Below are 16,957 nucleotides of genomic sequence, written 5' to 3'. Positions count from 1 at the left end.
AAGTAATACGGGGCCTGACAGCGTGTACTTGTCGCATATGCAACGTGCAGCGGGCGCGACCCCATACAGACAACAACCACAAAAATTTTAAAAAAGGGTCCAAGGGATATATAGTTTAGAGACCCACACCTGATTATATCCCCAGCTCCTACTTAGTGTATAACACAAGAAACACAGGGGGTCTACCAGCTGAATATTAGAGCTGTACTATCAAAACCGAGTCCACAAGATCTCAGAGTGTATATATCACAAAGACAGTGTGTTTTGAGAGAAGAGAAGGAAAAAAGGGTGAACTATACATGCATAGAAGAGACCGATACATCATAGGGTATTAATAAATGGCTAACCAGTCCAAAACAATTCAAATAGGGTTTCCATCAAACAGACTTAATGATCAGTCATATCATTTGGCCAAACCCTTGTGCATAAAAGGCTGATCCCTTGATTATAGGGACAAAACCCGCACCTTATAGCTGTTTTGGGATTTGGTCCACCAACATACACAAAACGTCCATGATGACTGATCTTTTGATGGTAGAATAAACAAGTGCAACAGAACAAATAGTGAAATTAAAATAGGATGGAATGCCCTCCTTCTGACAACTTTATTCTGTGGACAAGACACACCTCCTAATTAAAAACCAGAACAGTGCAAAAAGGACAGTAACAGATATCTGCCTATAGAAGGGCCAACATGTTTCTGCCTGACGGGTGTAAATCCCTTGGCACTCATCAGGGCCTCTGCTCTTATAATAGTTGCACTCCTAGTAGTGAAATGAAAGAATCACCACCATCACCAAAGAAATAAAGATAAAAAACTGGTTAGATACGGTACAACCTGTAGTAACCATGGACTTTCACCCTCCGACTCACTTTGGCTACAGTGAATTCTGCGAATGAAAGCATTGCATTGTTAACATTATGTTAGATGTGTCGATCTCCTATGAAGCATGTGTCCCCCAGACCCCATACATACATGAAGTAACGAGTGGATTGGTACTGTGTACCCGTGAAATACCAAAGTAGCAGCTGTGGTGACTTCATGCGTATTTGATGTTACGCGGGATGCAGTGCCACAAAATCATCGGATACGAAATGCTCATCATTTGCGAGTTTAGCAATATGGCAGATAGAATTTGCATGGTGATGGAGCTTAGTACGCTACCGGTATGTTTGTGCAGATTTCTCCCCCAAAAAAAATACATACATATTTTTGGGGGAAGATATAAAACATTAAATCATTTTTAAAGTTAAAAATAAAGAAGTGCAATAGAGTTGGAAAATATTTTAAAAAAATATTTGAAAACATATAGGTTTTAGAAACATTAAAATATGAAATTAACATTTAAAAAACCTTTGAAATTCAATGAAAAAACCTTAGGTTTTAGGCACGTTATAATTCGGAATTAGCATTTAAAAAACCTTTGAAATTTTCAAAAAAAAAACAAGGGGGCATAAAATTCCCAGACTTAAAATGTATTTTTGGTCTTCCTTTACAGCACTTCTCCAGAGCCTATTAGTGCCCTCTTGTCCAACTTTTTTTCATCAATTGCTATTAGGTGAAATTAGCAATATGTATATTTACAAGACTACTGATCCCAACTATGTTAAGCGGGTTAAATTTAAGACGATAAGGGATACCATCGTTATTTGGAGAAATATTTTTAATAGCTGTGGCCAATCTTACTATCATGATAAACTACCGTTGTGGAACAATCCAATGCTCCCGGAGATTTTTCACGATCACATACTACGACATCGGGGGAGCTAGGAATCCAGACATTAGGCGATCTATATGATCACGTCGGGCTTGCATCATTTAAGAGACTACAAAAACTATTTAAACTCCCGGATTATATGTTCTTTAAATATGTACAAATTAATAGATTCCTCGGGACGCATCTGAAATTGATTAGTATTATGGAGTCCGATTTATGGAACTTCTTATATCAGAGCAGTGGTAAAAGTAAGATCAGTGGCATGTACAAAATCCTCACTAGTAATCAAGGAGGGGACAGCAATGAATTGGCCCAAAAATGGAGCTTGATGCTGGGCGAGGAAATCTCAGAAAAAGATATTGAGCTAAGCCTACATACAGTGAGGAAGTCTGTTCATGCTACTAATCTACAAATGCAGCAATTTCGTACTATTTGTAATTTATATTATACACCTGAAGGAATAACCAAATGGGTTCATACTAATCAAACTAGCACACGTACGAAATGCCCTAAATGTGATCTCCCGGCTGCAGGTCTGATACACATGCTTCTAGAATGTCCTAAATTGAAGGACTTTGGCAACAGCTTGCTCAAGTATGTTCTGAGAAACTAGGGATCGACTCTTCCATAAACTCAAGGGATATTATATTGGGACCTTGTAAGTACAGTTATCAACAGAATCGGCTATTATTGATATTGTTTGTAATGGGTAGATTGATTATTGCTAGAGCTTGGATCGATGTACAACCTCCTAATTTTAGGGATTGGTGGGCTCTGTTGAAGGAAACACACTCAATAGAACAAGTACTGGCAATGTCTAAGGGCTCACAGGCCCAGAATAAATTTAATTCTGTTTGGGGACCTATTTCAGAATGTTTTTGAAAGGAACCAGAATGAGCAGGCTATATATGACGTCTTCTGTATCAGCTAAATCGTTATACTATTTGAATTTATGTTCTATGTCTTTTTCTATTTCTTTATAATATCTCTATCGTTTAATGCCAAAATCCCGGCTTAGCTATATTGTATTAAATTAGGAATACTGTGTATATTATTTTCGCTGACTTGTTGAATAAATAAACATATAAAAAAAAATGAAATTCTCAAAAAAAAACATAGGTTTCAGGGATGTTATAGTTAGTTGAACATTTGACTCATATAAAACCAGAGGAATTCGCCTGTTATAGTTAGTTGAGCTAACTATACCTTGCGCACCCGCAATGCACTGCTGATGATGTCACATATTACATCACTCATGACATGGTCGGTGACACCACTCATGGCATCTCAAATTACATCACTGATGACATCACTCATTACATCATCCAGTGAATGTGTGTTTCTGTAAAGGTTAAATATGTTTTATATATATATATGCCAAGGTGTATTGAAGAATTAACACATTTACAAGTTGCATGGTCAGTGGCATCACTGATGACATCACTCATGACATCACTCATGACATCATGCATGTGACAATCTGATGCACATACGGATGCTCTAATGTAAACTTTGATACACCCATTCTAAAATGCTGACTACTATTTTTGAAACCATACACAGAAGAATGCCAGGTACTACATAACACTCACTATTTCCTAGGTCTACACACACATCCAGACACTTATACTTGTAGTTACTCATCAATACAGGACTATAATATGCACTCACACATCTATACAAACAGTCACACTCCGCCACTCATCCATAGAGTTACACACACCTAGTTAGTCATGCAAAGAATCAATCACATACCCATTTACTCATGTATACAGTTATACACACCAACTTCGTTATTTTTAGACATACCACATCACTTATTTATACAGATGCTAACACATATTTACTGTCTTATACAATCACTGATAGAAGCAGACACTTATTTATACACCCCCTCTTAAAAGAACTTACTCTCATGTATAGTCATTAATATACTCCAGCTCTCGCATCTACTGCCTTAAAACATATGTAGTTACTCACAGATATACCACTGAGACATTTATTCACTCACTAACACACCCATAAACACGCTAACTCACCCATACAGCCCTTTGCAGATGCACTTTTTAATCCATACAACCACTGAATCACCCACTCAGACATCTATGCACAGACTCATACACCCCCATACACCCACCCACACAGACACTCACGGACCCATAGAGATACTCAGACTACAAATCAATAACCTAGATAGACACTCATGTAGCTATTCAGCAATCCATGCAGTTGCTTACTGTGAGAAGGTAGCCTGGCATATGATGTCCACTAGTTCTAGTGGGCACCTTGCACCTAATGGACCCTTATTGATGGTGGTTGTAAAGTCAACCTTATAGAAAGCTATCGTGGTGGGAGCATGGACCAGCAGTCATCAGGGTAAGACTTCAGAGAGCGCATTAAGCAAGTTGTTTTACCAACTATAATCATTTGAGTACCAAATGAAAGGACACCATACAAGGTATATATCAAATATATATGTATTTATTCTAAACACAACCCCTCTGCACTCTTTACGAGGTCAGAGGTAAAAGTACAATACAAGTTACTCAATTAGCATACGATAAGTTGCACAGTATACGTTATGCCCTAGGGGCCTCACAAACCATATACTAAAATAGTGGTATAAGAATCACGTGAGAATTAGAAAGCAGGCCTGGGGCCTGTGGAATCGCTGGGGCTACTCTAAACACAAAAAAACTAACCGTAGAGAAGGGTCTAAGGGGAACCTTTTAAAGACCTGCTTGCATCCTATCCCCCAATCTAACTAGTAAAAACACACAAGGGATGCCAAGGGTCTAAATAGAACTCTATATGTCTATACACTCAATCAGTAGTGTGTAGAGAAGAAGAACAATGTGTTATAAGAGAGAAAAATATATGAGAAGAAGAAATATACCCATCAGCCCACCCATTGGCGGAATCTCGTCATCTGGGTATTTTTGTATAGACTTTTGTAATATTTTGCTACTCTAAACAACCAAAGGATAGGAAGTCAACGATGATCTATAATCAAGTACATTGTTAGGTTGGTTTAACCATGTCCATAGTGCATAGTCCATCATGGGCCCACGAGGGGCTTCAATGAGATAAACTGAAAGTCCATTGTCTCATGTGCCCTGCCCATTCTAACCAGTTATTGTGTTCACATGACAAGATTCCTATTCAGGAAGTTGCTGTGTTACCCCTCGGAGTTCCCCTCCTGAGTCGCCACTGTGGGGGGTCATCAGTACGCTCGCTATGCTCTTGTAGGTATGTGATTAGCGACTCCCAGACATCCCTGGGGTGGAAGGTAATAGGTAGCAATTCTGCAAATGTTGTTAATTGGTCTTTTCCATATACACAATCTTGTAGCCAGTCTTTGAATTTGGGAGTCCCCCCTCTGTCCCATCTACATGCTATTCTCCGTTTGGCCAGGAGAAGCCCCGTGGCAAGGAACTTTCTATGCTTCTTAGGGATGTCCACTGTGTAACCCAACAGCGTGAGCAAGGGAGATTGGGGGAGTGGGGTTGTGATCATCTCGGATAGTGCACCAAGCACTTTGCCCCAGTAGTCTTGGACCTGAGCACAGGCCCACGCCAAATGCAGAAAGTCAGCCCCTTCCTGGTGACATCGCGCGCAGCAACAATCCCCCCACTGTTTATATTTATGAAGTAGTGTGGGTGTGTAGTATATTTTATGGAGGAACTTAACGTGAATAATACGCAGCCTACTACTGGCAGTTATAGTGACAGTTTGCTCACAGCAAAATTTCCACTGCTTGTCTTTCATAGAGGACTCTAGGTCACGATCCCAAGCATCTCTGGCGCTCAACAGGTCATGTGGCCTCTCCAATAGCGAAGCCCGGTATATTCGGGACAAGGCATGCGAGGGACCAGATATTTTGAGTGTGGTGTGTAAGACCTCTAGCGTGGTAGGTCCTTGTGAGAAGCAGGGCGTGTTAGCTCATATTTCATGTTTCAAGCAAATGTATAGAAAAGTTTCCATGGGGGGGTCATATCCTCTCCAGTCAGCGTTTCCGTTTGGTCTTTAAATTGTCCCCCACAGTATAGATCACCCCATGTATGCAGACCTCTCCTGTGCACCATATCTCAACACACTGCTTTTTGTGAACCGGGGGCATATTAAAGGTGTGGAAACTGCATGAGGGGGAAAGTAAAGTAAGGTCTTACCAATCATTACAGTTAAGCGTTTCCAGGCAAAATTAGTGTATGAGATTGTGTGATGTGTTACCTTATCGCCTGGGACTTGCAACCCTAGTAAAGGGTCAGAGGCATGGGCGTCATGTAGCCTTGTTCAACGGCCAAATGTGGCATAAAAGATGGTGGGTACAGCTAGTATAGTGCATAATGTGCCTGAGCACTGAGGTAATAGAGTTCCATATCCGGAGCTTCGAAGCCTCCTCGTGAGAATGGCTTGGTCATGAGTGTCCAGACTATACGAGGCTGCTGTCCGCCCCAGGCTGGTTTAATGAGCAAGGAGTGAATTGTGTTAAAAAAATGATGCCCTGGGTAGTAAAGTATATTTAGAAAATGGTAGAGGATCTTAGGGAGGATGTTCATTTTCATCAGGGCCACCCTTCCGGCCTGGGAGAGTGGGAGCGCAATCCAACTGTCTACCCATTTGCCAATTTGCTCAATTGCAACTCTATAATTCGCCCTAATAGTCTCTCAGGGTCACTGGTAATGTTAATGCCCAGGTACTTGATTTCAGTCCTACACCAATCACTTAATAATATATTATATAAAATTATTTAAATCACTTTACTTAACCTAACTCTTAATTGTACACACAATCCTAAATTAAATTAATCTAATCATAATACTAATCCTAACTCCCCCTGTGAATATTTTTCTTTGAATTAATTTAAGGTCAACCTAAAATGCCTTTAACCAAACTTTCAATCAATCAATCAATCAATCAATCAATCAGGGAAATATAAGCGCACTACTCACCCGTGAGGGTCTAAAGGCACTGAGGGGGGGGCAGCTGTTCATCCCAATACTAACTTTCATTCCAATACTAACTTCATTCAATTCATTTAAATTAAGTTCAATAAATAACCTTATGTGAATACACTGCTAAATCTAACTCATTTAATAGAGTATTGTTTATTGGAGTGAAGTAGGCTATAATATAAACGTATCCTAGCCCTAATCCCAGTGCTTAATTTGCCTTACTTTGAGAAAAAATAAGTGCTGGTACTTTGTCAGGAGGCCACTGCAGTTGTCACCAATACTTGCCCCTGCCAGCATTGCCAATGACAGTATCAGCACAACTGCTAAGCATTGCATTCTCCCAAGTGTGACAATTCAGACTATTCTAAACCCCAAAACTCTAACAATGACTTGAGAGGTAGGTATTAGTCATTTTTAAGGTATATTGAATCAACAAATATCTATCCTTGTGCTTATCTTTACATTAGACAAAAACACCACCACGTGACAGACTATCTTAAGTGCCTGTATTGACAGTTAAATACTAGTGCTGAGCACCGGAAACCACCGGCTCAAATTAAGCACTGTCTAATCTGTACTTCAAGCCTACCCCAAATTGAATTCGACCTATAATAAGTTATATGAAATTAGTTAGGCAATCTTAACCTACGTCTACTGTCAAAACTAACTCTTGTCCTAATTGATTTGAATTCAAATAACTTACATTAACACTAACCCCTTTGTTAACTTATTCATTACTCTCATCATTTCTTAATGTCTTGTCTTGTCTTTATATAGTGGCATTTTCAGTATTGAAAGTTCCCATGTCGTGACTACTATGCACGAAAGAACTGGTGCATACTATAAACAAAGGGGCATTACAGTGACCCATGTTGTCCTTAGTGAGCTAAAGAAAAAAAGCATGCCTCTTTCTATTGTGGCCTGGAAGTAAAGGCATTTGCCATTCAGAAAGACCTGAATAGACATGCAATGTGAATCCCTATTCCTGCACCCAAGCTACTATCAACTAGTCCATCACTGCTGCCACTCTGGCTTAGAAAAAAGTAGAAATTTGACCACCACCATTCTGCAATAAGAACCCTTGGAAAGGTAACTGACATCAGGAGGAGACAGGATTTGTCAGTCTCAATGGGTGACCTCAGCGGAATCAGGTAGTGAGGTTACCCATTAAGACTGACAAATCCTGTCTGACAACCTCAGAGGGAGCTAGGAACATCAGGGACACCTTCCTTCTGTTAGCCTCGTTCGCGTGCTTCCTCGACTGGCAGCCTAATCATCCAACCTGGTATGATGATGTCATTTTGGGAATTTTGCCTAACAAACATAATGCAAGCTGCTAGAAATTAAGAGGTATTTTGCAGGTGTAACGATTTTTTCACCCGGGCACACTCATGCCCTTCACGTCACATTGCACACAATATCAAAACATTGGAAGTTAATTGCACAAGGGCCTACCAGAAACCATCTTCCCCATTTTGGTTGCCCGTTCTATTGACCTTGTGCATTACCTAGCAGCCCTACATTGCCCGTCATTTACCTGCATTAGCTGCTGGAGTTGATTTACACAGGTTCCAAGGAGTGACTGTTTTGGAGCTGCGGCTGACAGGGTTACGCACTTCACAAGTACAGTCCAGCCCATTGTCTCTGGCCGTGAGGGTGAGGTCTAACACTGGGTGCTCGTTTGGTTGACTCTGGCCCCCGCAGTTTTTCCAGGAGTACATTACAAGGTTTCCCCCATCCTTCGCAATGCAGCTCAGTTTGAGATGGCAGGCTCCAACCACAGAGGGGAATTTCGTGAGAACTTCAACATCCGGTTCCTGAAGCCTTGCTGGAGTTTAAGAGGAAACACACAATGATAACAATGGCATTAGTTATGTTTCTATATTTGCTCACTAGACAAATACATTCCTAATATGCCCATGGCGCACATCATGAACACAGGATTTCACCACTTTCTATAAAGCGAAATCTAGATAATTACCCTCCGCATGATAATATATATATATATATATATGCATCGCAGCGTGAGCAAGGGCATCCGTGCTCGAAACGCGTCGCTGACAAATGGCTGTGTGAACTGCAATAAATAAACACTATTTGCCTGCCAGATTGGTGGTTCGTCTTTTCCTTCCTGTGGTTGGCGTGGAGGCTGTGACCGCGTACGCAGAGCTGGAGAGAGGGAATCCTGTGCTCTCATATATATATATATATATATATATATATATATATATATATATATATATATATATATATTTACATCTGTATTCAGCACATGTTGCATATACGCATTGGCTCATGGTTTATAAGCACAAACATATGCCCACATACCATTAAGAATCAATATAGCACTCCCCTGTAAAAAATAGGCATCCCATGTTGCAAGCCATTAATATATCAACTTTAATGATCTATAGCATTCTTGACCTTGTATTCAATCCCAAAATATACAGCAACACCATATTGGACCACCCACACTTAGGAAACGTGAAATTAAGATATTGCCTAAACACCTGAATTCAAATTATAGAGACTCACCACTGAGCACAGGCGAAGCTCACCAATACTAACCCTACATCGCTGGCACCAACAGATCCTGAACATTTGAGCGCCAAAATACGTAACCAAACCCAGGTCCTTAAAAAGACATAGTACATGGTACAACCCGAAATGGCAGGGCTAATAGTATGCCATTAAAGAATAGCCTCCTATCTGAAAGGGCAATCGACATGCTGAATGGCAAATTTCAAACATCAAAATGACCATAGACTTAATTTCCAAGTGGAAAAATAAATTCCACTCAGTTGATCACAGCAGCACAAACGGGCCTAGAGAACAAATTAAGATCTCATAAGACGTGAAAGGATATAGGAGGCCAGACACAAGAGACATTACATCTCGAGAAACACTCTGAGCAAATTTACAGACCTCTGCTTTAAAAATAAGCAAAACAGCCATTTGAATGAAATCCTCCTATTTACTTTAACTGCACGCAGCAACGTTTTAAGGATTTTCGGGGCACCTGTTCGGAAGAGCTTTGATTGTGTAATCTAGTTTCGGCACTTTCATGCCCTGTTTGGTCAAATTCTAAATGTGCGTACATCTGATATTCAGGGATAGTGATGTATTTTCAGTATTGTGACACAGTAGCAGCTCTCTAATATGACCCCAAATAATATGTGACACCCTCCCTTTTCTCATATGTGAGGTCCTGTATTGATCTAAAAGAAACTTTTTATATGATGTTGCATTAAACATTAACGCATTTTGTCTCCAAATGTCTATAATAGACTCTCACACATTCAAAATAAATGATAGAAAACCGCTATTTACAACAATCTGTTTCAAAATTATTCAAGGTCATCAGGGTAAGACTTTCTGCAGAATATAGTTGGCGGTCAGGGGCCCATGAAAACTGGGGCCCTAGGCACGAGCCCACTTTGCTCATGCCTTAAAACGTCTCTGTATGTACGCTATGCAATTTGGGTCAGAAGCCAGATGTAAGACCTGTGGCTGGCAAGGATGATATCAACAGATATAGTTATGTTAAAAAAAATTAAAAACAGGCAATATTATTCTACAATACCACAACCTCTTTCTGGCATCTAAGCTGCTTGGTTCACTGGGTTTTAAATTCGTAATGCAAATATTAAATAAATATTACTATTTCTGGTGAAACAGAAAACTTAAACCGTTAATAGGCAAAGTGCTCGACTGTACAAAGCCTTTCCTCAGGTAAGTTCGGAAACGAGAAGATTTGAGAAAAGATGAACAAGGGATAAAAAGGGAACTCTATTGTTTTTAACCAATGTTCAGGCAAACTATTGCCAAAGAATCGAGGGTTTCCTCTTATTGAATATGGGAGATTTAGAAAACCGATTGTTTTTATGCCAGAAATAAACCACATGAACAACATTTAAAAATTCTAAAAGGGGGCCTCGAGGGATAAAAATCAGAGTGATATGCAATTCTGATTGCTTAGGAGACCTTGTTAAAAATACAATTGTAATGAAGATAAGCAAATTTGAGAGAGAGAGAGAGAAACTTGTTTATTTAGACCTTGGTCTTTTAAACAGTACAGAACACACGCAATTAGGCTCAAAAAGTACAGACAGACAAAATTCTACTACATCTTAAATAGGTAAAATTTAGTACTTGTTAAAAGAAAATTAAAAGAGGGTGACGCCCTCACAAACACTACATACAATACGCCCTATTTTACAGAAATCTCAAAATCACTAAAAGGATAAGAGGAAAATTTTCATTTTATAAAACTTTAAAACAATTTAAAATCAGTGCCCTCTTTCGAAATCACCCTTCTATATTCTTTTAAACTCTTCAAAAATGTACCCAATCCAATTGCAATTTCTAACGTGGGCATATCGGTAAGTAAACATATCGCCTGGGCACATGAAGTTATCTTATGTGATAGAAATATCGGACGTAAAAACAATTTCCTTATATCACGTACAAATAAGCAATCAAGTAAAATATGTGGCATATCATGTCTTAGTCAGTGCAGATTTTAATAAGCAAATTTACATTTTGTAATAAAGAGGTCGTGGTGAATGGTGAACGTTGTTCACTCTTGTGAACATTGATTCCTGAAACAAAAGGCAAATTCACTTCATTTAATGAACATTTATTAAATTACATGGAACAGGTTTATCAGATGATTGGCAATCTCATTATACCATAAGAATGGTGTCCGACTCCTTTCTATAAGATCAAGTACATTTAACAATTTGACTCCGTGTCTGTAAGCTGAACCCCTCATTTATAAGGCTGCTGACCTTTGGGGAAGTGGAATCTCCACCTCTGCTGTCCCAGCCAGTAGCAGGACACCAAATCTAGAGCTTACCACAGAAAAGATGCCCTTTTTTTCTGAGCGCCTTATTTATTTTTGAATCATAATGAGAAATTATCTTATTGTGCAGTGGAGGTTCTATGAAGAGGCCTCAAATCATGTCAAAAGTTCCATTGGTACCGGGTTTCTCTCCATGCAAGTTTCAAGTTTAGGTGTATGTAGGAAAGTACGATCAGCTTTTATGGTTACCCCCATTTTTTAACAACAACAACACAACGATCAAAGTGGGACCCAAGGAAATATTTAAAGACCAAGCTCTGGGAACATTCCCAACAGATACATAGCAACAGAAGAGTACCAGAGGGTCTAAAGAAAAAGTGAGTCAACAGTGTGAGCAACCATTCAACAAAAAACCTATAATCTTTCTAGCTGACCTATAAAAGATGGTAATCAATAACACCCTTATAGATGGTCAAAGACCTCTCTGCAGCGTTCGACACTGTCTGCCACTGCACCCTAGTCCAATGCCTCAGCAACACCGGCATCTAAGAGAAGGCACTGGAGTGGATCATCTCGTTCCTCGCTGGAAGAACACAGAGATCCGAGACCCCGTTTCGATCCGAGGCCACCGAAGTCATCTGCGGCGTCCCGCAAGGATCATCACTCAGCCCCACCCTCTTCAACGTCTACATGAGACCTCTTGCTGCCATCGCACGCCAATACAACCTCAACATCATCTCCTACGCCGACGACACCCAGCTGATCCTCTCCCTCACCAGAGACCCCGACACCGCCAGAACCAGCGTACACGAAGGGATGAAAGACGTCGTCGAGTGGATGAAGAACAGCCACTTGAAGCTGAACTCAGACAAGACGGAAGTCCTCATCCTGGGACCATCGCCCTCCGCCTGGGACGACTCCTGGTGGCCCCCAGCCCTGGGCACCGCTCCCAAGCCAACAGACCACGCACGCAACCTGGGCTTCATCCTGGACTCCTCCCTCTCGATGACCAGACAAGTCAACGCCGTCTCCTCATCATGCTTTCTCACCCTTCGCATGCTTCGCAAGATCTTCCGATGGATCCTGACCAAAACCAGGAAGATGGTCACCCAGGCCCTCGTCACCAGCCGACTGGACTACAGAAACACCCTCTACGCCGGAACCACAGCCAAGCTACAGAAAAGACTCCAACGCATCCAGAACGCCTCCGCCCGACTCATCCTGGACATCCCCCGACGCAGCCACATCTCCGGCCACCTGAGGGACCTGCACTGGCTCCCCGTCAACAAGAGGATCACGTTCAGGGTCCTCACCCACGCACACAAGTCTCTCCATGACCTGGGCCCCAAGTACCTCAACGACCGCCTGACCTTCTACACGCCCACCCGCCAGCTATGGTCTACTAGTCTCGCCCTCGCCGCCGTACCACGCATCCGAAGAGCCACCGCCGGAGGCAGATCCTTCTCCTACCTGGCGGCCAAGACATGGAACTCCCTCCCCATCCACCTTCGGCTGACCCAGGACAACCTCGCCTTCAGGAGACAACTCAAGACCTGGCTGTTCGAGCAGTAGCGGACCCCTTCCCCCAAGCGCCTTGAGACCCTTCCGGGTGAGTAGTGCGCTATACAAGTGTTATGATTGATTGATTGATTGGAAATGAGGGGCAAGGGGCCAAAGATGCTAAGGTTCCACGCAAAGCTGACACAATAATTTCATACTTAACTTCAGCTGTTGGTGCTATAATCAAAAAATCGCAAACGCCGAAAAAGAGCTTGAATTGGGAAGGGCTAACAAACCATCTACCCCAGATCACCTACCTGTACCTACAGAGGTAATGACTGAATGCATATTGACTGAGGCGCTACCTAGCCACGAACCTGCGCTCCAAAACTCTCCGCCACAACTCGTAGAGAGTCACAGTTCAAATGCACTCTTAACTGCGGTTAAACAAAAGACCAAAAAATGTGTGGGGAAAGTTAATCATGTGCCTCTCAATCAGGATCATGTTCATGACATTTGTTCACTTCTGGGGGATAAAATGGAAGAATTGATTAATGCCCGATTAGAGCCAATCCTTGCGGGTATCGGCAAAGACATTGTTGACTGTTTGAACACATGTGTGACTGATCTACTAAAGAGGTGTGAAAAAATAGACCCTTTTATTAACGAATATCGTACCCTAGAGTGTACTGTTCTCCCTCATCCAATTTTAATACACGCTTTTCTTTTATTTTTTCACGTAGTTATCTGCACTGCACCCCACTAGTCATCTTACACTTTACCACTCACTAGCTCAGAGAAGTGGTACACCATACTACTTGTTATTTCAGTCGAAGGGACCTTTTAACTTCTCGGTTTCCTTTTTTCTGAGAATAACACATCGGAGTAAATGGTCTTGAAGGAATCCCAAATGATGAAGGGCGGTTCCGAGTGGTGACTGATGGGTATCTTTGACCATCTATTAGGGTGTCATTGATTACCATCTTTTATAGGTCAGCTAGAAAGATTATAGGGTTTTTGTTGAATGGTTGCTCACACTGTTGACTCACTTTTTCTTTAGACCCTCTGGTACTCTTCTGTTGCTATATACCCCCATTTTTCGCCTTGTGCTATGCTATTTCTGACTAGTCTGACTGGCATCCTGCTAATCAACCTAAATTTGTTATGGTAAGTACTTTGGTACATGCCAGATTTGATACTGTTGTACCCTTATAAGTCCCTAGTATATAGTACTGAGGTACCCAGGGCATAGGTGCACCAGGGGTCCCTCATGGGCTGAAGCATATATTACGCCACGCTTGGGAAACCACTCAAAATGTAACTACAGGCCTGCCATTGCAGCCTCTGTAAGCTTGTGCTAGCAACACTTACAACATATATAGGTTTCCTATATCTAAGGTCACTGCACTGAAAACCTATGTCCTCCCTAAAGCAGGTCTTTCAATTCTGAAGGCAGGGTGCTCGGTTCCAAGTGTGAGAGTGCCACTGTATGAGCAGGACACCCCTACAACCTTCGGAGTCCATTCTTCCGGATTGTAAATGCATCAGCCATTATGATACATAGAGTCATTACGCGATGACCATCTCTAAAGTGGCTGAAATGAACCCTGTCATGTTTGGTATCAAACATGGTGGAATCATACCCCCATACCATAAACGGTGTGGGAGATTTCATTCCGTGCACTGAAAAGCTCCTCATCGAGGTCTACTGGTACCAGTCTTCTAGACCCGGACAGCACTACATGGCTGCTGCCCATCAGAGACACGATCATGCCCTCCTGCTGCTGAGCCAAGCTATAGCAGGAGAAGGCAATAGGTATCCTGTCACAGGGAGGTGTGACCACCTCCCAGACAGGGTTTAGTGTATTGGGGTCGGGTGGGAGCACTTTCCAGCGCTACTTAGTCTGCTTGTGGGGCACATTTGGTGCCATCCTTGCATAGTCCTGTACAAACCAGCTTAGAGAGTCGTTGGCTTCCGCTCTGGCCCGAAACTGGACAAAGGACATGGGAATATCCTCCCCACTGTCCACCCCTTCCCTGGGAGGGAACCATGAATCATCCCAACTCTTTCCTTAGGGTACTTAAGGGCTTATCTGTAGGTGGATCGCTAGATTCGTCATGGGACAAGATTAATTTCTTCTTCGACTGTCTGGGCACTCTGGACCTCGATGGACCTTGCTCTAGGCTCTGAGACCGCAACTAGGAAGATGCCTGCTGCTCCTGGTTTCATCGTACTGAAAGTCTGATTTAATGCCTGTGCAGGTGCTCCATACAGGAACCTTCCAATGCCTGTGGACATCCAAGGCACCTGAAGGAATCTCCCTTGAAGGGAAGGAGTCAATTCCCTGAATCTGCAGGCACCGCAACAAAGCGGACTGGTCTGCTCATCGTAAACTCCCATGGACCATGAAAGGCTCAGCAGCACAGGTGGTGGTTCTTCACATCTCTCGAGGGCTGCCCTGTCCTCTCACCAAGTTTGAGGCCAGTATTCCTCATCAGAGCTGCAGGAACAGAACCCCTCTTCACTGTGTCGACTCGTCGTTGCACAGGCTTGTTGGCTTCCTTCTGCCAAGATCTTCTGGTTTCAAGTAGCCCCAGCCTCAAGCATCTCCTGTGACATAGATCTTTTTTCATCACTGGGTCACTTGCACAGTGGGCCTACATCTTTGGTGAGCTGCTCAAGGTCCTCTTGTGACTCCAGTGCCTCCGGCCTGTGGGTCCTCTTTAGGTTCTTCTTTGATTTCTGCAGGCTCCCCTGATTCCTCTGGGCCTGCTATGGCTCCCCTGCTTGTGGTGAGTCACCTGGACCTTGCTGGTTCAGACACTGCACCTTCTTTGCTTTACACATTGTTTGCAGTTGCCAAGGCTTGCTGGTGCTCCCGATTGACACTGACCCCTCAGCTCTTGACATCTGACGTGAAGTAGTTCGTGAACAGCTCCTAGTCTTCCACAGCATTGCCTGGTCCTCACAACTGCAACTCCAAGGTCATAGTTATCTGTCCTGCAACACCAAACATGGGTGGGCATTCATCTTCCGTACCTCCTGGTCACTACTGAGTGGCATGGACTCTGTCCTCTCTGCTTGCAGATACTACTCATCTTGAATCCACCTTTGGGTTCCTCCGGACACTTTTGCCTTCTCCAGCAGCGGCATGTTCCGGAAGTGTTCCACTGAGCTAGACGGTGGTTTCCAATGCCACTTCACACCTATGCACCGGGCTTCCCTGGTGTAGGTATCTTGATTCCTAGGGTATCCAAGTGTGGGGTGGCTCTCCAACCTTCTGTCTTCCATGGGGTTTCTTTAGGGTCCACTGGGAAGGGTCCTGGGGGCATATTATCAAGGGGGTTTATCTCCGCTTTTTTGGCTTTAAAAGCCAAGAAAGCGGAGATAAAATTATCTCCCTATTACCTAGCTGTCGCTAACACCAGTTAGCGACAGCTAGTAGGAGATAGCGACCATCTTCGCCCCCACTTTGCATGTCAGTGATATTTATCACTAATGACATGCAAAGTGGGCGTGCCAAGATGTTAGCGACTGAAAACAGTCGCTAACATCGCTATCTCCTATTACCAACTTTTGGAGATATTTGCGCTAAGCGTGAATATCTCCAAAAGCCCTGAGCAGTTCTTAGCCATGTTATCCAATGGGAGGTGGATAACATGGCTAAGAGCATTAGCTCGGTAATGCATGAATATCTCTGACTTTTCAGCGATATTCATGCATTGCGGCGATTTTTATCGCATTTGCGATAAACCTTGGTAATACCAAGGTTTATTTGCGGTAAAAATCGCCGCAGCTCAGCGGTAAATTTTTGGCTCTAACCAAGCAATAGCGATAATTATCGCTATTGCTTGGTAATATGCCCCCTTCTTCTTTAAAATTGCAACCGCGACCTACCCATTGACTTGTATTGAGCCCTCAGTTGTTTTCCCACTCTGTACACTGCCTCTGTGGGGTTCCTGGTTACTTACGTTGGGTT

At 42.6% G+C, this 16,957-nt stretch overlaps 1 protein-coding gene across 2 annotated transcripts in view; it reads right to left on the bottom strand.

Moving 5' to 3' along the window:
• Positions 1-16,957, bottom strand: part of LOC147677681 (SLAM family member 5-like) — a 98,573-nt gene that overhangs the window by 13,174 nt on the left and 68,442 nt on the right. For both annotated transcript variants that reach the window (XM_086946485.1, XM_086946486.1), the window contains exon 3: positions 8,211-8,501. In XM_086946485.1, coding sequence (XP_086802611.1) covers positions 8,211-8,501 — 291 coding nt within the window. The remainder of the gene's footprint in view (positions 1-8,210; positions 8,502-16,957) is intronic.

The sequence above is a fragment of the Lissotriton vulgaris genome, chromosome 12 (genome assembly GCF_964263255.1).
Source record: "Lissotriton vulgaris chromosome 12, aLisVul1.2, whole genome shotgun sequence".
Lineage (NCBI taxonomy): Eukaryota > Metazoa > Chordata > Amphibia > Caudata > Salamandridae > Lissotriton > Lissotriton vulgaris.
Note: the sequence above shows the minus strand (reverse complement) of the source record. Positions and strands in the feature narration are given on the sequence as shown.